The sequence below is a fragment of the Oryzias latipes genome, chromosome 10, assembly GCF_002234675.1.
Source record: "Oryzias latipes chromosome 10, ASM223467v1".
NCBI lineage: Eukaryota > Metazoa > Chordata > Actinopteri > Beloniformes > Adrianichthyidae > Oryzias > Oryzias latipes.
The window spans coordinates 27,182,677-27,204,911 of record NC_019868.2 but is presented as its reverse complement, the minus strand read 5'-3'; the positions used below and the strand labels follow the sequence as shown (position 1 = coordinate 27,204,911).

The 22,235-nt window shown below is 42.0% G+C and overlaps 1 protein-coding gene and 10 non-coding genes across 11 annotated transcripts; 10 read left to right on the top strand and 1 right to left on the bottom strand.

Moving 5' to 3' along the window:
* Positions 1-318: 318 nt before the first annotated feature.
* Positions 319-401, top strand: trnal-uaa. The gene has a single exon. It is a non-coding gene; the product is annotated as a tRNA-Leu (tRNA).
* A 735-nt stretch (positions 402-1,136) lies between these two features.
* trnal-uaa lies at positions 1,137-1,219 on the top strand. Its single transcript has one exon. It is a non-coding gene; the product is annotated as a tRNA-Leu (tRNA).
* A 323-nt stretch (positions 1,220-1,542) lies between these two features.
* On the top strand, positions 1,543-1,625 carry trnal-uaa. Its single transcript has one exon. It is a non-coding gene; the product is annotated as a tRNA-Leu (tRNA).
* Positions 1,626-1,947: 322 nt separating this feature from the next.
* trnal-uaa lies at positions 1,948-2,030 on the top strand. The gene has a single exon. It is a non-coding gene; the product is annotated as a tRNA-Leu (tRNA).
* A 1,084-nt stretch (positions 2,031-3,114) lies between these two features.
* Positions 3,115-3,197, top strand: trnal-uaa. The gene has a single exon. It is a non-coding gene; the product is annotated as a tRNA-Leu (tRNA).
* A 1,146-nt stretch (positions 3,198-4,343) lies between these two features.
* Positions 4,344-4,426, top strand: trnal-uaa. Its single transcript has one exon. It is a non-coding gene; the product is annotated as a tRNA-Leu (tRNA).
* A 323-nt stretch (positions 4,427-4,749) lies between these two features.
* trnal-uaa lies at positions 4,750-4,832 on the top strand. The gene has a single exon. It is a non-coding gene; the product is annotated as a tRNA-Leu (tRNA).
* A 322-nt stretch (positions 4,833-5,154) lies between these two features.
* trnal-uaa lies at positions 5,155-5,237 on the top strand. Its single transcript has one exon. It is a non-coding gene; the product is annotated as a tRNA-Leu (tRNA).
* A 1,084-nt stretch (positions 5,238-6,321) lies between these two features.
* Positions 6,322-6,404, top strand: trnal-uaa. The gene has a single exon. It is a non-coding gene; the product is annotated as a tRNA-Leu (tRNA).
* Positions 6,405-7,143: 739 nt separating this feature from the next.
* Positions 7,144-7,226, top strand: trnal-caa. The gene has a single exon. It is a non-coding gene; the product is annotated as a tRNA-Leu (tRNA).
* Positions 7,227-15,411: 8,185 nt separating this feature from the next.
* On the bottom strand, positions 15,412-17,920 carry pou3f4 (POU class 3 homeobox 4). The gene has a single exon (XM_004073659.4). The coding sequence runs from the start codon at positions 17,507-17,509 to the stop codon at positions 16,424-16,426; it is 1,086 nt and encodes a 361-aa protein (XP_004073707.1). The 5' UTR covers positions 17,510-17,920; the 3' UTR covers positions 15,412-16,423.
* Positions 17,921-22,235: the final 4,315 nt, after the last annotated feature.

Below are 22,235 nucleotides of genomic sequence, written 5' to 3'. Positions count from 1 at the left end.
GAATTGCTCTTTACTGGTATTTTGGCAGATCTCAGCAACTACTGGTCCCACAGAACATAAAATTATCCTTTTCTTGAAAATTTAGCAATGCCCCACACCATCACACCACAACCATCATGCCTGAATAATGATACAAGATTGCTAACATGCTCTTCACAAATCATTCCAAGAAGATATCAAAATAGAAACCCTTAATATGGTCTTTTTTTAGTGTGTCATAGCACTTCTTGTCCAAAGGTTTCCAAAGATATCCAGGTGTTTTATTTCATTTTATTGCAATATCGGCTGCAGAAAAATTGAATGCTCAAGTCCATTGCAACCAGGATGGCCGAGTGGTTAAGGCGTTGGACTTAAGATCCAATGAGTGTATGCTCACGTGGGTTCAAACCCCACTCCTGGTAGAGAATTGAACTGCTCTTTAATGGTATTTGGGCAGATCTCAGCAACTACTGGTCCCACAGAACATAAAATTGTCCTATTCTTGAAAATTTAGCAATGCCCCCAAACCATCACACCACCACCATCATGCCTGACTAATGATACAAGATTGCTAACTTGCTCTTCACAAATCATTCCAAGAAGATATCAATATAGAAACCCTTAATATCGTCTTTTTTTAGTGTGTCATAGCACTTCTTGTCCAAAGGTTTCCAAAGATATCCAGGTGTTGTTTTATTTCATTTTATTGCAATATCGGTGGCAGAAAACTTGAATACACAATTCCATTGCAACCAGGATGGCCGAGTGGTTAAGGCGTTGGACTCAAGATCCAATGAGCGTATGCTCACGTGGGTTCAAATCCTACTCCTTGTAGAGAATTGAACTGCTCTTTACTGGTATTTGGGCAGATCTCAGCAACTACTGGTCCCACAGAACATAAAATTGACCTTTTGCTAAAAATTTAGCAATGCCCCAAACCATCACACCACCAACATCATGCCTGACTAATGATGCAAGATTGCTAACATGCTCTTAACAAATCATTCCAAGAAGAAATCAAAATAGAAACCCTTAATATGGTCTTTTTTTAGTGTGTCATAGCACTTCTTGTCCAAAGGTTTTCAAAGATATGCAGGTGTTATTTCATTGTATTGCAATAACTTTTGGAGAAAAGTAGAATATTTTAATCCATTGCAACCAGGATGGCCGAGTGGTTAAGGCGTTGGACTTAAGATCCAATGAGTGTATGCTCACGTGGGTTCAAATCCCACTCCTGGTAGAGAATTGAACTGCTCTTTACTGGTATTTAGGCAGATCTCAGCAACTACTGGTCCCACAGAACATAAAATTGACCTTTTGCTAAAAATGTAGCAATGCCCCAAACCATCACACCACCAACATCATGCCTGACTAATGATGCAAGATTGCTAACATGCTCTTAACAAATCATTCCAAGAAGAAATCAAAATAGAAACCCTTAATATGGTCTTTTTTTAGTGTGTCATAGCACTTCTTCTCCAAAGGTTTTCAAAGATATGCAGGTGTTATTTCATTGTATTGCAATAACGTTTGGAGAAAAGTTGAATATTATAATCCATTGCAACCAGGATGGCCGAGTGGTTAAGGCGTTGGACTTAAGATCCAATGAGCGTATGCGCACGTGGGTTCAAATCCTACTCCTGGTAGAGAATTGAACTGCTCTTTACTGGTAGTTGGGCAGATCTCAGCAACTACTGGTCCCACACAACATAAAATTGACCTTTTGCTAAAAATTTAGCAATGCCCCAAACCATCACACCACCACCATCATGCCTGACTAATGATACAAGATTGCTATTATGCTCTTAATATTTAATTCCATAAAGATATCAATATAGATACCCTAAATATGGTCTTTTTTTAGTGTGTTATAGCACTTCTTGTCAAAAGGTTTCCAATGATATCCAGGTGTCATTTTATTGTATTGTTATATCGTTTGGAGAAAAGTTGAAATTTTTTTCCATTGCAACCAGGATGGCCGAGTGGTTAAGGCGTTGGACTTAAGATCCAATGAGTGTATGCTCACGTGGGTTCAAACCCCACTCCTGGTACAGAATTTATCTTCCAGAGTGGTGTATGGTGTTCCGCCATTAAATTTTCATCAATTTGTCCAATTTTTAAATAATTGTTGAGAAATACTCCACACCATCACCTAACTAGTGTAAATATTGCTCAAAATATTTCTTCCCATATTTAGATCAATATAGAAAGCCAAAAGACTAATTTTTGATATGTCAAAAAGATTCCAAAATGATCCAAGATACACATGCAAAGCTTTCACATCTATTATTGCTGATGTGGTTGAGACAAAGGACTCAAAACCCTATAAGGGTATGCTCTTATGGGTTCAAATTCCACTCCTGGTAGAAGAAAGAAATGTTCTTTACTAACATTTGGGCAGATCTCATCACCTAATTGTTGTTTTCCTTGTTCTGTTTAAGTGTTAATGCTGGCATCAAGAGTGTCAATTTGTCTAATTCTTACAAATTTAGCAATGCCCCCAAACCATCACACCACCACCATCATGCCTGACTAATGATACAAGATTGCTAACATATGCTCTTCACAAATCATTCCAAGAAGATATCAAAATAGAAACCCTTAATATGGTATTTTTTTAGTGTGTCATAGCACTTCTTGTCCAAAGGTTTCCAAAGATATCCAGGTGTTTTATTTCATTTTATTGCAATATCGGCTGCAGAAAAATTGAATGCTCAAGCCCATTGCAACCAGGATGGCCGAGAGGTTAAGGCGTTGGACTCAAGATCCAATGAGCATATGCTCACGTGGGATCAAATCCTACTCCTGGTAGATAATTGAACTGCTCTTTACTGGTATTTGGGCAGATCTCAGCAACTACTCGTCCCACACAAAATAAAATTGTCCTATTCTTGAAAATTTAGCAATGCCCCCAAACCATCACACCAACAACATCATGCCTGACTAATGATGCAAAATTGCTAACATGCTCTTAACAAATCATTCCAAGAAGAAATCAAAATAGAAACCCTTAATATGGTCTTTTTTTAGTGTGTCATAGCACTTCTTGTCCAAAGGTTTTCAACGATATACAGGTGTTATTTCATTGTATTGCAATAACGTTTGGAGAAAAGTTGAATATTTTAATCCATTGCAACCAGGATGGCCGAGAGGTTAAGGCGTTGGACTTAAGATCCAATGAGTGTATGCTCACGTGGATTCAAACCCCACTCCTGGTAGAGAATTGAACTGCTGTTTACTGGTATTTGGGCAGATCTCAGCAACTACTGGTCCCACAGAACATGAAATTGTCCTTTTGCTAAAAATTTAGATATGCCCCAAACCATCACACCACCACCATCATGCCTGACTAATGATACAAGATTGCTATTTTGCTCTCAATATTTAATTCCAAAAAGATATCAATATAGATCCCCTAAATAGGGTATTTTTTTTGTGTGTCATATCACTTCTTGTCCAAAGGTTTCCAAAGATATCCAGGTGTTGTTTTATTTCATTTTACTGCAATATCGGTGTCAGAAAATTTGAATACACAAATCCATTGCAACCAGGATGGCCGAGTGGTTAAGGGGTTGGACTCAAGATCCAATGAGCGTATGGTCACGTGGGTTCAAATCCTACTCCTGGTAGAGAATTGAACTGCTCTTTACTGGTATTTGGGCAGATCTCAGCAACTACTGGTCCCACTGAACATAAAATTGTCCTATTCTTGAAAATTTAGCAATGCCCCCAAACCATCACACCACCACCATCATGCCTGACTAATGATACAAGATTGCTAACTTGCTCTTCACAAATCATTCCAAGAAGATATCAATATAGAAACCCTTAATATCGTCTTTTTTTAGTGTGTCATAGCACTTCTTGTCCAAAGGTTTCCAAAGATATCCAGGTGTTGTTTTATTTCATTTTATTGCAATATCGGTGGCAGAAAACTTGAATACACAATTCCATTGCAACCAGGATGGCCGAGTGGTTAAGGCGTTGGACTCAAGATCCAATGAGCGTATGCTCACGTGGGTTCAAATCCTACTCCTTGTAGAGAATTGAACTGCTCTTTACTGGTATTTGGGCAGATCTCAGCAACTACTGGTCCCACAGAACATAAAATTGACCTTTTGCTAAAAATTTAGCAATGCCCCAAACCATCACACCACCAACATCATGCCTGACTAATGATGCAAGATTGCTAACATGCTCTTAACAAATCATTCCAAGAAGAAATCAAAATAGAAACCCTTAATATGGTCTTTTTTTAGTGTGTCATAGCACTTCTTGTCCAAAGGTTTTCAAAGATATGCAGGTGTTATTTCATTGTATTGCAATAACTTTTGGAGAAAAGTAGAATATTTTAATCCATTGCAACCAGGATGGCCGAGTGGTTAAGGCGTTGGACTTAAGATCCAATGAGTGTATGCTCACGTGGGTTCAAATCCCACTCCTGGTAGAGAATTGAACTGCTCTTTACTGGTATTTAGGCAGATCTCAGCAACTACTGGTCCCACAGAACATAAAATTGACCTTTTGCTAAAAATGTAGCAATGCCCCAAACCATCACACCACCAACATCATGCCTGACTAATGATGCAAGATTGCTAACATGCTCTTAACAAATCATTCCAAGAAGAAATCAAAATAGAAACCCTTAATATGGTCTTTTTTTAGTGTGTCATAGCACTTCTTCTCCAAAGGTTTTCAAAGATATGCAGGTGTTATTTCATTGTATTGCAATAACGTTTGGAGAAAAGTTGAATATTATAATCCATTGCAACCAGGATGGCCGAGTGGTTAAGGCGTTGGACTTAAGATCCAATGAGCGTATGCGCACGTGGGTTCAAATCCTACTCCTGGTAGAGAATTGAACTGCTCTTTACTGGTAGTTGGGCAGATCTCAGCAACTACTGGTCCCACACAACATAAAATTGACCTTTTGCTAAAAATTTAGCAATGCCCCAAACCATCACACCACCACCATCATGCCTGACTAATGATACAAGATTGCTATTATGCTCTTAATATTTAATTCCATAAAGATATCAATATAGATACCCTAAATATGGTCTTTTTTTAGTGTGTTATAGCACTTCTTGTCAAAAGGTTTCCAATGATATCCAGGTGTCATTTTATTGTATTGTTATATCGTTTGGAGAAAAGTTGAAATTTTTTTCCATTGCAACCAGGATGGCCGAGTGGTTAAGGCGTTGGACTTAAGATCCAATGAGTGTATGCTCACGTGGGTTCAAACCCCACTCCTGGTACAGAATTTATCTTCCAGAGTGGTGTATGGTGTTCCGCCATTAAATTTTCATCAATTTGTCCAATTTTTAAATAATTGTTGAGAAATACTCCACACCATCACCTAACTAGTGTAAATATTGCTCAAAATATTTCTTCCCATATTTAGATCAATATAGAAAGCCAAAAGACTAATTTTTGATATGTCAAAAAGATTCCAAAATGATCCAAGATACACATGCAAAGCTTTCACATCTATTATTGCTGATGTGGTTGAGACAAAGGACTCAAAACCCTATAAGGGTATGCTCTTATGGGTTCAAATTCCACTCCTGGTAGAAGAAAGAAATGTTCTTTACTAACATTTGGGCAGATCTCATCACCTAATTGTTGTTTTCCTTGTTCTGTTTAAGTGTTAATGCTGGCATCAAGAGTGTCAATTTGTCTAATTCTTACAAATTTAGCAATGCCCCCAAACCATCACACCACCACCATCATGCCTGACTAATGATACAAGATTGCTAACATATGCTCTTCACAAATCATTCCAAGAAGATATCAAAATAGAAACCCTTAATATGGTATTTTTTTAGTGTGTCATAGCACTTCTTGTCCAAAGGTTTCCAAAGATATCCAGGTGTTTTATTTCATTTTATTGCAATATCGGCTGCAGAAAAATTGAATGCTCAAGCCCATTGCAACCAGGATGGCCGAGAGGTTAAGGCGTTGGACTCAAGATCCAATGAGCATATGCTCACGTGGGATCAAATCCTACTCCTGGTAGATAATTGAACTGCTCTTTACTGGTATTTGGGCAGATCTCAGCAACTACTCGTCCCACACAAAATAAAATTGTCCTATTCTTGAAAATTTAGCAATGCCCCCAAACCATCACACCAACAACATCATGCCTGACTAATGATGCAAAATTGCTAACATGCTCTTAACAAATCATTCCAAGAAGAAATCAAAATAGAAACCCTTAATATGGTCTTTTTTTAGTGTGTCATAGCACTTCTTGTCCAAAGGTTTTCAACGATATACAGGTGTTATTTCATTGTATTGCAATAACGTTTGGAGAAAAGTTGAATATTTTAATCCATTGCAACCAGGATGGCCGAGAGGTTAAGGCGTTGGACTTAAGATCCAATGAGTGTATGCTCACGTGGATTCAAACCCCACTCCTGGTAGAGAATTGAACTGCTGTTTACTGGTATTTGGGCAGATCTCAGCAACTACTGGTCCCACAGAACATGAAATTGTCCTTTTGCTAAAAATTTAGATATGCCCCAAACCATCACACCACCACCATCATGCCTGACTAATGATACAAGATTGCTATTTTGCTCTCAATATTTAATTCCAAAAAGATATCAATATAGATCCCCTAAATAGGGTATTTTTTTTGTGTGTCATATCACTTCTTGTCCAAAGGTTTCCAAAGATATCCAGGTGTTGTTTTATTTCATTTTACTGCAATATCGGTGTCAGAAAATTTGAATACACAAATCCATTGCAACCAGGATGGCCGAGTGGTTAAGGGGTTGGACTCAAGATCCAATGAGCGTATGGTCACGTGGGTTCAAATCCTACTCCTGGTAGAGAATTGAACTGCTCTTTACTGGTATTTGGGCAGATCTCAGCAACTACTGGTCCCACTGAACATAAATTTGTCCTCTTGCTAAAACTTTAGCAATGCCCCAAACCATCACACCACCACCATCATGCCTAACTAATGATACAAGATTGCTATTTTGCTCTCAATATTTAATTCCATAAAGATATCAATAGAGATCCCCTAAATATGGTATTTTTTATGTGTGTCATATCACTTCTTGTCCAAAGGTTTCCAAAGATATCCAGGTGTTGTTTTATTTCATTTTATTGCAATATCGGTGGCAGAAAACTTGAATACACAAATCCATTGCAACCAGGATGGCCGAGTGGTTAAGGCGTTGGACTCAAGATCCAATGAGTGTATGCTCACGTGGGTTCAAACCCCACTCCTGGTTGAGAATTGAACTGCTCTTTACTGGTATTTGGGCAGATCTCAGCAACTACTGGTCCCACAGAACATAAAATTGACCTTTTCTTATAAATTTAGCAATGCCCCAAACCATCACACCACCACCATCATGCCTGACTAAGAGAATCTAAACCATGTGTGTGTTCATGAGGGCTATTGCTCTCTTGTAAAAACTGTCTCTGAGTCTGTTTGTCCGTGATCTCAGCACCCTTAGTCTTTTTTCAGAGGGCAACCATGTAAACACCCGGTGTCCTGGGTGTGTGCAGTCTTTCATGATGTTGCGTGCCCTCCCAAGACAGCGAGTGCTGTAGATGTCCTTCAGTGAGGGAAGAGGGCAGCCAATGATCTTTTGGGCAGTGTTTATGACCCTCTGTAGAACCTTCTTGTGTGCCATGGTGCAGCTTGAAAACCACACAGAGATGCAGTATGTTAGTACACTCTCAATGGAGCAACGATAGAAGGCAACCAGCAGCTCTCTCTTCAGGTTGACCCTCCTGAGGATCCTCAGGAAGTGAAGATGCTGTTGGGCTTTTTTCATTACCTCTGTAGTGTTTGAGCTCCATTGGAGGTCTTCAACGTACACACCAAGGTACTTAAAATTTTGCACTCTCTTCACACACTCCCCATTAATGACAATGGACTGCAGATCTGACTTTTTCCTCCTGAAGTCCACGATCACTTCTCTTGTTTTTTAAGTGTTTAGGACCAAATTGTTGTCTGCACAACCACCCCACCATCCTCTGGATCCCATCCCTGTATGCCGTCTCATCTCCGCCAGAGACAAGCCACACCACAGTTGTGTCATCGGCAAACTTACTGACTGCATTGTCTGGGTGTGTGCTGACAGTCATACGTGTACAGTGTGTACAGCAGAGGACTCAGCACACAGCCTTTTGGGGAGCCTGGGTTAAACTCAGGGCTGTGGAGAGATGAGGACCCACTCTGACTCTCTGCACTCTATCAGAGAGAAAGTCTCTGATCCAACAGCAAGTGGTGGGAGGAAGTCCAATATCCAACAATTTTGCTGACAGTCTGTCTGCCAGTATTGTATTAAATGTAAAGCTAGTCGAGAAAGAGCAGCCTAGCATAACTCCCTTGTGTTTCCAGGTGGTATTTGGTGGTGTGACGACGGCGTCCTCTGTCGATGTGTTAGCTCTGTATGCAAAGTGTAGTGGGTCGAGTGTGGGTGGGAGGTAGGACATGATGTGACGTCGGACCAGTTTCTCAAAACACTTCATTATGACAGGAGTCAGAGCTACTGGTTGGGAGTCATTGAGGCTGTTGATGGAGGACTTTTTTGGCAACGGGACAATCGTAGCTGATTTCAGGCATGGTGGAATGTAGGACTGAGACAGTGATGAGTTGAAAATGTTGGTGAAGACCCCAGCGAGCTGATTTGCGCGCTCCCTGAGGACCTTCCCAGTCACACCATCCGGTCCCACAGCCTTCCTGGGGTTCACTGCCCTCAGCATACACCTCACTTCATGCTCCTGCACCGTGAGAGTGAAGCTGCTGCAGTCTGAAGTATGGGGTTCAGCTGTCCCAGGTCTATCCACCTCGAAGCATTCAAATAAGTGGTTTCACTCCTCTGCGAGCACAACATCGCCCACAGCTGTCGTGGTGTTGCAGGACTTGTGGTTGGTAAGGTGCTGGACCCCCTGCCAGACCTGTCGTGTGTTGTTGTCTCTGAAGGTGTCCTCAACCCTCCTCTTGTAAGCTGCCTTGGCCTCTCTGATGTCTCCTTTAAGGCTAGCCCTGGCTGCACTGTATTGTGCTTTGTCACCGGATCTGAAGGCAACATCACGATGCTTCAGCAGGACCTGGACCTCTTTTGTCATCCAGGGTTTCTGATTGGAGTACACCCGGTGACATTTCACCACGGTGACGTTTCACCACGGTGACGTTTCACCACGGTGACGTTTCACCACGGTGACGTTGTCAACGCAGAAGTTGATGTAAGAGAGCACGGATGAAGTTTGTTCCTCAAGGTCCTGGTGTGCAAACACATTCCAGTCTGTGTCCTCAAAGCCATCTTGCAGCTGTTGTGAAGCGCCCTCCGGCCATGTTTTTACAGTCTTTGTCACTGGAGGGGCTCTCCTCCTGACGGGGCTGTATGCTGGAATCAGCAACAAGGACATGTGATCAGACAAACCCAGATGTGGTAGAGGGGTTGGTCTGTAGCCTTTTTGGATGTTGCTGTAGGCTTTGTCCAGTGTGTTTGCACCCCTTGTTGCGCATTTAATGTGCTGATCAAATTTGGGAAGTGCTGACCTTAAATCAGCATGATTGAAGTCCCCAGTATTAAATGCACTGCATAAGGATGAGAGTTCTGCTAGGTGCTTATTGTATTGTGCAGCACCTCCACGGTTACGCCAGCATTAGCATGGGGTGGTATGTATACGGCCGTTACCATGACGACGGTAAACTTACGAGGAATGTAGAAGGGTCTGCATTTAACAGTCAGATATTCCATATCTTGGGAACAGTAGCTGTCGACCATCGTTGCATTTCTGCACCAGTTGTCGTTGATGTAGACGCATAGGTGTTGGGCTTAGGATCCAATGAGCGTATGACGTGGGTCCAAATCTCACACATACCTGGGGTATGTGGGGTGCCAAACTCCATAGCAACAACTAAACAAACCATAAAGAAGGAAAAATGATTTGGTTCCCTACCTTTGATTGAAGACCAACATGCAGAATTTGTGAGGACCACTAGGTGATGCTAATGTCCATTGCATGGTGTGGTATTTTTGAACTGGTGTGGTGAAGTCAGCTTGTGTCCCATCTTTATGTTAATGATCTGTCTCCCTCGTTTCCATTTTGTCAGTCCAGCACCCACAAACCTCCAGTTCCCTTTGAACACGAGCCCCCCTCTCTTATCTGTGTGTGTTTACGTGCACGTGTGTGTGTGTGCACTCAAGACCAGACAGCAGAGAATGTGGATCTGGGCAGGAAAGCAGATGGATTGTGGCTTGAGGACCACTCCCATCAATGCGCACACACGGACACACGCCCCAGCCCGGGGACCAGCTGTTGTCTTTTTCCAGGGACCGTCTGAGCATGTGCACCTCTTCCTCCCTTGGATTAGATGAATTCTGGAGTCAGCCCGGGAGCTGAGAGGTAAACAGTGGGGCTAATTGCTTTGACATACTGCTCTTTGTTTTGCCCTCCTGGTGCTAATCAACCACTCGGCTAATAAGTCTGCCTGGCATGGAAAACGGCACTCTGTTTATGCTGGGAGGAACCACAGAGCTCCGCGGTCTTATTTGCAGGCCACATTTGCTTATCGCTCCAAGTCCCTCCACCACTGCTGTGGCTGGGTAGCGCCCCGCTCAGGTGTGAGTCTATTTATCCTCATTAAAAAGCGTCTCCCTTAAGTCAGCCAATTAACACGCTGCTTCTAATGAAGCCATTAGCTGTCAGATGAGGTAGATGCCGTGCTCGTCATTGGTCCACTGTGTGCGTGGAGCCACTCTTGCTGCTAATAAAAGCAAGAGAATTAATGGAGTGAGCGTGTGTGATAATGATTTAATGTGGAACAAGCAGGACGAGTAGTGATTGGCCCTCTGTCTCAAATGAAGATATCAGACACAGTGATTTATTGTGTGTCGTCCTGCCTCACAAGCACTGTGTGTGAGTCTTTTTACCATTGTGGGGACCGTGACCTGACAACACACCAACCATTAGGGGACTTTCCATAAACGCTGGACCCAAAAGGGACCACTTAGACAAAAAGGTGGAAAATCCTGGAGGACTTGGATCAAATGGCTGAAGGGCGCAGAGAAATTATACTCCTTTATTTGGTCTGGTTGCACTTTCAACACCCATGGTACGGAGGTAGAGTGGTCAGACTCTGATCAGAATGTCGCAGGTTTGGTTCCCACCTAGAAGTATCCTTGGGAAAGACACTGAATCCCTCTTTGCTCCTGGTCGTTATAGGTTGGTGCCAGTGTTCAGCAGCGGAGTTTCCATCAGCATTTGAATGAGGGTGAATAAGACTTTGGCTGTAAAACACTTTGAGCCTCCTATAAGTACACTTCGTTTACCATTTTCAAGAGTGGACTGTTTATGTAGGCAACACCTCTTAGTAGAGTGAGGGTCCAACCCTTTTTTTTTGCTTACTTGTTCCCTTCAGCTCAATGAATAGTCCTTTGGATTTTGCACAATAGACCACACCAGAGTTCACTTCCAAGTCAATCAAAATTCATATTTTCAAGTGGATCAACATTTTTTTCTTTGATCTGCAAGAGAGTTTACATGAACTTTGACAGCTTTCTTCAAGAAGTCTTGGACCAAAATGTGCCAAGGACATTTGGTCTGTGCAATAGAGTGCTTTAATTTAGTAGAAGAAAAAAACATGAATGCAAAGAAATCCTAATTATTTAAAATATATCATATATATCGACATAGATAGATAGATAGATAGATACGTGTAAATTGTTTTGTTAAAAGTGGTGAGAGGAAGTAAAGGTGAAAGACTACCTGCTTTTATGTGTGTTTCTTTGGGTTATTTCTTCCTATCCGGGTCAAAGCTAGTTTCAGACAACACTAGACTAAAATCAGGAGGAACTATGACTATGGAATAATTTCTACGCGGTGTGGCGTGTGTGTGTGTGTGCGTCCTTCTTATCCTCATTTTGCCTTTTTCACTGAGATATCATATTGCAAAAACATTTAAAACAGAATAGTTTACCAGACCTGGTTCATTTGGGTTTGGAATAAATGAGCTCTGAAGAAAGTCAAGAAGAAAACCTGGCAATAAAGCCGTCATGAGACATTTTCAGTTTTTTTGTTGATTCAAGTGTTTTAGATTTGACCTATGGATTTTATATTTAAATTGTGTAAAAGGCTTTGCTCTAAATAATCAAATCACATTCATTACTGTCCCCTCTTTTGGTTTAAATCATTGAATCACACACAGGTTCATAAGCATGCATTCAAAACCCAATTTTTTCAGGTGTACCAAGGCTACGTTTCTTTGTCCGCACCAGGTTTGAATCCTTTTACACCAGAGCTGTCGTCGCAGACACCAAACACACCCTCATTGACCTAAAATAACTCTTCAATATGACGCAATAACATAAATTCTGAAGCTGAGAAAGGTGGCTTTACGTTGATATGCAACACTTTATGAAATCATCATAAATCAGCTGATTCTGCTATGGAGAAAGGCGCGTTTGAGCCGTCAAAAGGTAAAGTGTTGCATATCAAAGCAAAACCACTTTTCTCAGCTTCTGAATCCGTTGGATTTATGTTAGTTGTATAAACGGTCAAAGAAATACAATAATTCAAGGAACGCCAAAGGTTACGAGAGCTTTCACACCTTGGACAGTCTGAGCAAAAAAACTTTTAGTCCGGCTCAAACCGGCGTGGTGCGAAAGGAGCCCAAGTCTGGGCTGGTTAGAGTTAGGCAGCCAAACGCCTGCAGTTTAACAGACATGCTTGTAGTCTGGTGACAGACTTTCTCTTAACATGCCAGTATGAAATATGACCTCTTAATTGTCAGCATGCAGCCATGTGTGACCACCTAACATGGCAGCACAATGTGCAGCCTCAAAATAACAAACTGTAGTTGTCACTTTGTGTTCCTTAATGGAGCAATCACGCCGCACCACGGCAGAGGAGCTGCAAGAGTTACAACACTTGCAAAGACACAGATGCCGCAGCAACGATGGTGAGGATCATGAGGATCACACATGACTGCTGTTCACAAATTTAGCACCAGATTTTGTTACATAAACAAAATTATACTAGCATGCATGATGAAAACCTTGGAAAAAAAATCAATGCCAAGTTATTTTGTCAACTGTGTTGGAAAGGGAAGCAGATTGTGCGCACACTTCCCAACTTAAATTTTGACAGCAGATATGAAGAGTTTCATTTCCTTCCTCCATCCGTGAAGATTTTTATTTCCACGTTGGGTTGCTCGGATGTCCCCCCCCCCAGCCTAAAAGCTGCCCATCCCTGTCAGGGGATGCCAGAGCTGAGGATGTGAAATTGATTTTAGGTTACACGATTAATCCTATTTCGGATTGCTCTGTCTTCTCTTTTCTTCTCCGACACCTCCTTTCTCGCACAGCTTCCTCCTCTTCGTTTTCTCTCCAGCTACAGTTGATTTGGAGCCAACTGTCCTCTAATGCGTTATCAATACTGAGAGTGGTCCTCTGCCCTCAGGTGATCACTTATCAAGTGTGGTCACTGTGAGGTAGCACCAGTACCCTTCAGAGACATGAGGGAGTATAAACAGATGTGGTGCAAGGGAAAAATGCAAGGAAAAAAAAATGATAATTTTTTTTCACGTTGATATGATCAACCCAAATTGAAAGGTGATCGTCTAAAAGTATTTAGCTTTCAAAACAAATTAAAAAAAACAACAATCATTTATGTAATCTTCACAAAAGGTGACCTTTGTTGTTTTTGTAAAATAAAAGACACATTTTTAGATTATTCTAATCATAAAATATCACAAATCCTTTTCTTTTTTGCAAATTAAATATTTTTCACTCTAACCCTGGAACATTTTAATTTTTAAATTTGATTTACATTTTTCATTTTTCCCAGAAAGTTATGCTTATATCTGATAACCTTCCAAAATATTTTGGTGCTTTTGAATTTTTAGTTTGTACAAAACAACAATAAAAAAAGACTAAATTAACTTAAATATTAAGCATTTATGGCCACATTTATCCTTTTTCTGAAAGCACGAGTCCATGAAATAGAGAAATTATCAGAGTTTTAATTTAAATTTGTTTAAAAAAAGAAACAATCGATCCCATTCCTGATCCTCCATGTGAGGTTTCTGTTTATGTGAAGCAAAAGGGGAGCCAGACATGATGTTGGTTGTGTCTAAATAAAGTGAACTGTGACTCTCAGTGTCCTCTATGTGACCTGAGACTGCAAAGAGTCCTGTCCTACTGTTTACTTTGCTTTATTTTGTGTTGAAAAAATATACAAATAAAAGCCAAATCAAGCCTGTTTATCAGTCTTTTACAACTTGAATATAATTTTCAGGACGTTTTTCATGAGGTGTAATTCTACAGAAGCGTGTGTCCAATTCTGCTTAATCCTCAATCTGATGCGGTTCGAGTCCCTTCTCCCTTTACTGTGTTGTTTCTCATAAACTGTTTTACTAGTTCAGATAGAAAAATAGCAAATCTGAGTCAAATATTTTTTTTTTAAATACTGAAATCTCTAAAGTGAGCTTTTGTTTTCATTGACCTTCAAAGGAAAGTCATCTTTTTTTTTTTTTTTACACTGGTGGGGTATTCTTGTGGGTGATCCACTTTAAACACACATGTGGATGTGTGAGTAAAGGTCGACTCTTTTGCAGGGTGAGGATGCAGAGGAGCGCTGTTTCTTTTTGCACTTTTGCCCCCCCCCCCCCCCCCATCCCAAAGAAATCAGGGATTATTTCAGACCTAAATAGATGGATGGAATCAATCAGCCATGATTTTACTTCCCTGTTCTTCAACATAACCGCCCTCTTTCACCTCCACCCTTCACACCCTCCCTTTTCTCTGTCTCCCCCACCCCCTCCCGGGGTTGCAGACTGAGGAGATGCATAAATTCAGACGCATTAGTATTCCAGTCAGGCTCTGCGCTAGCACCCTTCCGCCTTTCCTCTTCCCCTCTCCCTGTCCTCTTCTTTCGCTTCCTTCACCCTCCCTCCTTTCCCCGGATCTATTTCTGAATGATGCCAAGCAGAGCTGCATCCACACTTATTTCAATCTAGAAATTATTTTCAGGCTCCACATTTATTTGTTTGTGCATCTTCTGTCTATTTCACCCCAATTATGCACAGCTGTAGTATTTGAAATGAAATGCATCTGCTCTGGTGCGCGTGTCAGTGTGTCATTGTGTTTTTTTTTTTATGTCAGGCCCAGCAGCCCAGGCGATAAATCACGCATGTCTGATTGAGGAGGGCAGAGGGCCCGGACAATAACATTTCAGTGGAGAAAGCGCCTCAGCGTTGCTGTGATCCGCAGAGATCCTGTTGAACCGCTGGACATTTTACAGCTGCCTTTTGACTTCAGACTAAAACTGAAGCTTTAGAAATATAAGCAAAAATATGTCCAATTTTTCTAGATTTAGTGACGTAATAAAATAAATCTGTCAAAAAAAACACCACTTTTCTAAAAATATTTAAAAAATGTAAATTTGCCTCCAATAGGAAATTATTTAATAATTTTACAAACATCAATTTCTCTTTTAAACAGAGAAAAAAAAACATTTTATTACAACATACATTTTTATTATTATTAATATTATTTCAAAACATAATACAAGCTTTATAGTGAAAATAAATAATTGCTCGAGCTGTCATTGTAATTTGGAATAAAACTGCTGAAACATTTCGATCGTTATGGAAAATATGTTCTGTGTTTTTTTATTTGTTTGTTTTCCTGCTTTTTTCTTTAAACATCACTAATTAAGTGCATGAATAACTAACAGCAAATGTTTAAATTAACGACTTCAAAAGGGATAATATATAAAACTGTACAAATACGAAGTAAACAAAACCAAATCCAGGAATATTTGTGATTATAAAATGTTTTTGTTTGTTTGTTTATATTGAATTGAGCGTACATTAAAATTATAGGCAGGTCTTTCTAATTCTCTGGATCAGAGTCTACACAGTTTATATGGTCGAGAGTCAGTAAAATGAAAAGAATAAAAAAGGAAGCTGGAACTCTGCGCGGAAGCTACAAACAAGAATATGGAAGAATACAAATCTTCCAAGTGCTTTAATGTTGTAAAAAAAATTGTTATCAAAGATGTTTTTGGGAGCACCTGGAGCTGCAACAAATCAATTAGGAAGAGGGATGAGAGCCTTGCGTTTGTTTGAGGGAAACCCAAACAGCTTCAGTCCCGCGTTAACATCTTTAGGAGACTAGCAGAAGGCGCTGGAAGGTACATTATAGGCACATTTTTAAATCCGTGACGTAGAAAAAAGAAGTCGGCGGGTTCCGAAAGTGACTGAGACACTTTTTTTCTTGTCTTTTTTTTGTTTTGTTTTTTAGAAAAATGCCCCCGTGACTGAGAGAAGGCTGAGCAGGTGTCTCTGTTGGGATCCAGAGCGGGAGGCGTCTGGAGAAGTCTGTGCCGAGACGAGAGGCGCGCGGCTGGGAAGAGGCCAGCGCGAGCCTCTGCGCTCGCGGTATTCCTCCCCCCGCGCCTCCGGTCAGAGATCGTGGCACGAGGACGCGTCCCCCCCGCTGTGAGAATAGGGTCCCTCGTGCGGAGGAGGCGGCGGAGGCTCCCCCGGCGGAGTCATGCGCTTCTCCTTCTGCCTGCGGTTGCAGAACCACACGCGCACCACCTCCTTCTCCAGCTGCAGCGAGTCCGCCAGCGAGGAGATCTCCTGCGCGGACGGCTTTGGACACTTAAGAAAGTGCGTCTCCAGAACTCCCTTCACGCTCACCTCGATGGACGTCCTCTTCTTCCTCTTTCTCCCCTGAGCTGCTATCTTGTCTATACTGCTGGAGCTGCCCGTGGAGGAGTCCGCCTCCTCCAGCCACTTGTTCAGCAGCGGCTTTAGTTTGCACATGTTCTTAAAGCTCAGCTGCAGCGCCTCGAACCTGCAGATGGTGGTTTGGGAAAAGACGTTACCATACAGCGTGCCCAGAGCCAAGCCCACGTCCGCCTGCGTGAAGCCCAGCTTGATCCGCCTCTGTTTGAACTGCTTGGCAAAGTGCTCCAGCTCGTCCGAGGTTGGCGTCTCCTCGTCGGAGTGGTCGTGGCAGTGGTGCCCGCCGAGGTCGCTGTGCTCGGGGCTGAGCGTGTCCCTGAGGCCCGGGTGCATGCCTTGGCCCTGTGGGTTGGACGGCGGTGTGAGCCCGCCGTGATCCAGCATGCCGTTGACAGTGAAGCCCGTCTGGGAGTAGAGGTTGATCTGCTGCCCGCTGGTGATGGAGGAGTTGTTGTGGGAAACCGGAGTCCCCCAGCCTCCCGGGTGGTTGTTGTGATGAGGGGAGTGGTGCGCGACGTGCGGGGAGCGGTGGTGGATGATGCCGAGCTGCAGGTCCTCCCGGCCTGGTTTGATGTCCTGCTGCTCCATGGAGGTCGACCAGGGGCTGCCCTCCGACAGGCTGGTCGCCCACTGGTGCCCGAGGGGGTGCCCGTTGCTCTGGACGCTCTGCAGGTAGTCACTCTGGAGGAGTTTCTGATGCGCTCTGTATGGACTCGCAGGCTGCATGGCCTGGCTGTCCGCGTGGATCATGGAGCTGGAGCTGAGCAGGGTATAGGGGCTGGAGGCAGCTGTGGCCATGCTGGCTGCTCAACCCCACCAATGCTACTGAAGAGAGGCGGCAGCTCAGCCTCTGACATCCCCCCTCTCCCAGAGCTGGCAGCTGCCTGGCACTGACTGACAGCCCGCGCCACCACTCACACTCCTCCCGGGGACACGTTTCGACCAATGACGGCGCAGAAGTCGGGACGTCCTCCTTGGAAAGCGGAGCAGTCGAACCGGAAGTGTGGGTCCTGGGGTCCTGGTCCATTGGGTTTGGCTGCAGAGTGATGCGAGCGCAGAGCGCAGTTCCTGTTTATTAATTAAAGTTTCCAACTGATTTACGCGCGGGTTTATTGCTGCTCCTGTCACCCTTGAGCGCGTGCGAAGAAAGAGATTAAAGCGCAGTGGCATTTCATAGACGTGCCAGCACTTAAATTACAGAGGTACAATCAAACTAAAAGCAGTTCTTGCTCCTAATGATTAACTTAAGAGAAATTTCCTCAGGTGTTTGTGGAAAGACGCGCGTTTTACGCACGGTAATTTACGCGAGGCTCATTTTTAATCCTTAATCACGAGATGAAAACAACACAAGACCGGGTCTGTAAAACACTAGTTTGATCCATGAAACGAGATTTCTGTGACAGCCATTAAAATAAAACTGCGAATTCAATAAATATCCAAAGAAAAATAAATTACAACTTAGTCTAAAGTCAAAGAATTGCATTCTTCGTCGCCCTTTTGCGCACATTGCGGCACTGTTTTGAACCCAAACCCTCTCCTTGCTCACTTAATTATTCCACAGCCATCGTGGGTTGAAAAATAACTACATCTCGAAGGGAACTTTGCTGCGTAATTATATTTGCCATTAGAAGGCTGCGTCACAGTCCTCTTATTGGTTTGAAACTCCATTAAACATATTGCTCCAGCTCCCCGGGTTAAGCTTGATTTAAATTTGCATACATTTTCATACATTTAGGAGAAATAAAAGAAGGCTGCAGCCACCAGAAAGTCATTAAAGGAACAGCGAGGCGAGCTTTAAAACTGAGCCGCGGAGAGCGGAGGGGGAGGAAGGCCGCGGCAGGTGAGCTGACCGGAGGGATGGAGATGCGGATTAAACCGCTGGAGGGGCTGGAGGCAGCAGAGCAACGGTAGACAGGATCCAGGGGGAGATGGGGCACTTTAGGTGGCAGAAAGAGGAGTCCATTGTGGATTTTGATTTTTTTTTTTAGCTGCGTTTTAAATCTTTACGCCTCTTAGATTGTGGGCCAAAGTGATTGATTGTTTGATGATCTGCAGTTTGTTGCTCCACTTCCCCAGTTTTAGTGAACTGGATCACTCGGTTTTGCGTCTTCAGGGGTGGAGAAAGTGATGTTTGTTGGGAAGTAGCCCCACATTGCACGGCAGCGCTGTTATATTGATTACACACTACGAGAAATTGATTTCGGAGAATTAATCATCCGTTTAAGAAAAGTCTTTTTGCCAAAGATTAAGTCTCTGTGAAGCGCAGAAAGTGTAAAACGTGATTTCCAATTCCTCCTTAAGCAGAAGTAAATAATAAATAAAACGTGGCACAGTTTCTGTATTGCAAAAAATAGTGTGTTTTTGTGGCGCATGGACTTTCAGATGGGGTGGGGGGAGGGGTGATGCTCTCCATAGTCTAAGTTTCTAAGTGTAACAGATGCTTCTCTAGAAACGCTCCTTGTGCCGATTCCCTTTTATTCACATCAACATTTTTCTGCCGTCGAGCGCGTTTCCATAGCGAGGCGAATAAAAGGCAAATCCCCGCTCCGCGCCTCCAATAAAGAGCCCATTCACAGAAATAACCCGAGCCAGCTCTGCTACACTTGCAGCACTGCGGGCTCTCTCCTACCAAAGCGCATATTACTGCTTCAAAACAAACGAGCTGTAATTTCTTTAATTTTATTCTTTGCCTTTTTTTGTAGAATCGCCTGTTTCTGGTTGTTTGCGTTTTGCGCGCGCGGCGGCTGAGGGATTTTCTTTTTTTAACAGATTATCCCGTGACTCAGGCTGTTTACTCGCTATATATTTATTTATATATGTACAGCTGGATAAATAAACAAACACCGAAACGCCGAAATGATGCACTTTGTAAAAAGAAAACAAAGACTGGGCACAAAGGATTAAAAAAAAGATTAATTTGTTGTTGTTCAAAACAAAAAGAAAAGGTGTGGATTTCCCCTTAAATTATTTTTAAAATAAATGCCAAAATTGACATAAAATGCAAAGAATAGTCTGTTATATGAAACATTATGTTTTTTCCCCGTTTTGGATCTGCAAATAAATGGCTGCAAATAAAAAAGCTTTTAAATTGACAATTTATGAAGAAAAAATGTGCCAATATTGTTCAGGGGTAAATGTAATATATATTTAATCTTTTTGTTTTACCTTAAAACGTCCAGGATTGCACAAAATAATGTGACTTTACACAATGTTATTTTGTTTTCCAATTTGGAGTTTGCAATATTTTTTGTTTATTTCATTCAAATAAATGTAACAGCCTTTTGGTTTTTATTGTTTGGAGCAAAACTCTGAGCTGCTGCTGCTGCTGCAGATAAATCAGCTGCAGTCTGCTGCAGAGACAGCCTTTGGCTTCAGGGCAGGACCTGTCACTTTTGGAGTCATGACCTTTGCAAACTTTCCCCCACGGAGTCAAAAAATCTCTGCTTCAGCGGGCCAACAATGACCGCTGGTTATTTATTTATCTCCTAGCAGGACAAAGGCTACTTTTTTGTGGCTTTCTGCCAATAAGAAAACAAAAAATCCTTTAGTTTCTTTTTAAAGCAAACGTTTGTCCTAATTTGTTCTTTTGCCTGCGTTTTTTTAATCCTTTGTCATATTTCAGTCTAAACTAAGTCGTCCTCCAAGCTTCTAGACACAAAAATCAATAGTCCATTAACCCGTGGCGTTGCTAATGAAGGACAGTGACACCATGTTCAGAGGAGACAGAGCCAATTTCATGTTTTTTCTCTGATAAGCTGTTCATTTTCAGGACTGTTTTTTTACTACAAATGTCGTTTAAGCTTTAAAAAATTAAAAGCTGACAAACAGACAAACACTCTGTGTTTATGTGTTGTTTATTGAGATGCACAGGTGTGGAATAGTACCCTAAGCGCATGCGTAAAACCGTGCGCTCAGACGCAACGCGCTCTCCGGTTGTCGGCGTTTTGGGATTCTCTGCGTTTTGCTGACTTCACAGACATCACGTAAAACTGTGTTTACATAACTATACAACATCATAAAGCTTCCTGAAAGTCCAGGAATTTTGGTCCTGGACATGCTTGGATTAGACACAAAATACTACAAAAGGATAAATACACTTAAAATACCAAAAACAAATAATATATATATATATATATATATATAATAAGAGTTCAGAAATGGGCTAAATCGTCTACTGCAGCTGGAGATTTAAGTGTTGCTGGAATTTTATCTGAACTGCCATTCCAAACCATCCTGATCTGAAGTTTTAAAATAAAAATGATACTTGTTAAAAAGAAAACTAATTAAAAAATCTGCCTGGTAATTTGAACAAAACACATAATTTACCAAGTATTGCAAATTCTCTTAAAAAAAGAAAGTTTTAAGTCAATGAAATAATACATCTAAACAGCAGTAAACACCTTTGATTTTCACAGCTCCTTTATGTCGGTGTCATTGAGATTTCTGGAATTACATTATGATGGGGACACTGCATGCAAAGAATTAAATTAAATATCGAAGGTCTTTAATATTAGCACAGAAATAATTGAACGATTTGCAGCGTAAAATCACATTTAGGCAATTAGAGGATGAGTTCAGCTGCAGCAGGTCCAGCATTAACGACCGTTTTGCTTCCAAACGGATCAATCGAAGGAAAAAAGATGTGCAGCTCAAGCAACAGCTGGAATATTACTTTAGATTTCATCTTTTATCTGTAATCATGTAAAAGATATTAATTAGAACCATTCTCATTTCTCTTGTTGTGGAGTTTCTTGTGTTACAGGTGCTGAGTACAAAGGGGGTTTCTCTATTTGTGGGTCAGCTCTTAGGTTTTTACACAGCATAACCATCTGTTCACCCCTTTGTAAGAAAAATAAAATAACTGTTTCTCCTTTCAAGTAGATTCTAAATGGAGGGAAGTTTGGAGCAGAATGGTTTGGTGCATATTTGCATCAATAGGCATCAAATGGCTAAATATTCAACTGCTCAAACAGAGAAAAAAAAGTCAACAGACTTCATCAAGTCTGGGAAGTTGGACACCTCTCCGCATCTTCATCCACTTGTTAACCCGCATCCTCCTCTGCTTTTTTCCTCTTCTGCAGAGAGCTGGTGCACGGACGAGGACTCTGGAGCAGGAAGGAGGGCAGGCTTGTTATGAAAACCCCCTCAGATCAAAATCTGATGACGGTCTTTCAAAAAATCTCACTCAAAAGTCAAATGTGCTCGATGTTTAATTAATGGCCCCTGCGAGTTTCATGTAGGCTACGGCGGCAAATTCTCTGCCACAGCTAAACAACCAGCTAACACACTTTTCCCTGCGGCCCTCGAACACCCCCACACTAAGACGCAAACACACACACGCACACGCACCAGTCCTTCTGAAGGAGCAGGCGGAGCCGGCATTCACACATCTGCATTTCAAACGCAGAGTCTCTGGGATTCATTATTAATTAGCCCGCTGAGCCCTGGAGGACCGATGCTGCCATCGCAGCAACACAGACGCACACCTCGTGACCCCTGTGCCCCCTCTGCAGTTGGAGAGTCC

Coding starts and splice junctions, on each gene's coding strand:
- pou3f4 (XM_004073659.4), bottom strand. CDS start 17,509: ATGGCCACAGCTGCCTCCAGCCCCTATACCCTGCTCAGCTCCAGCTCC.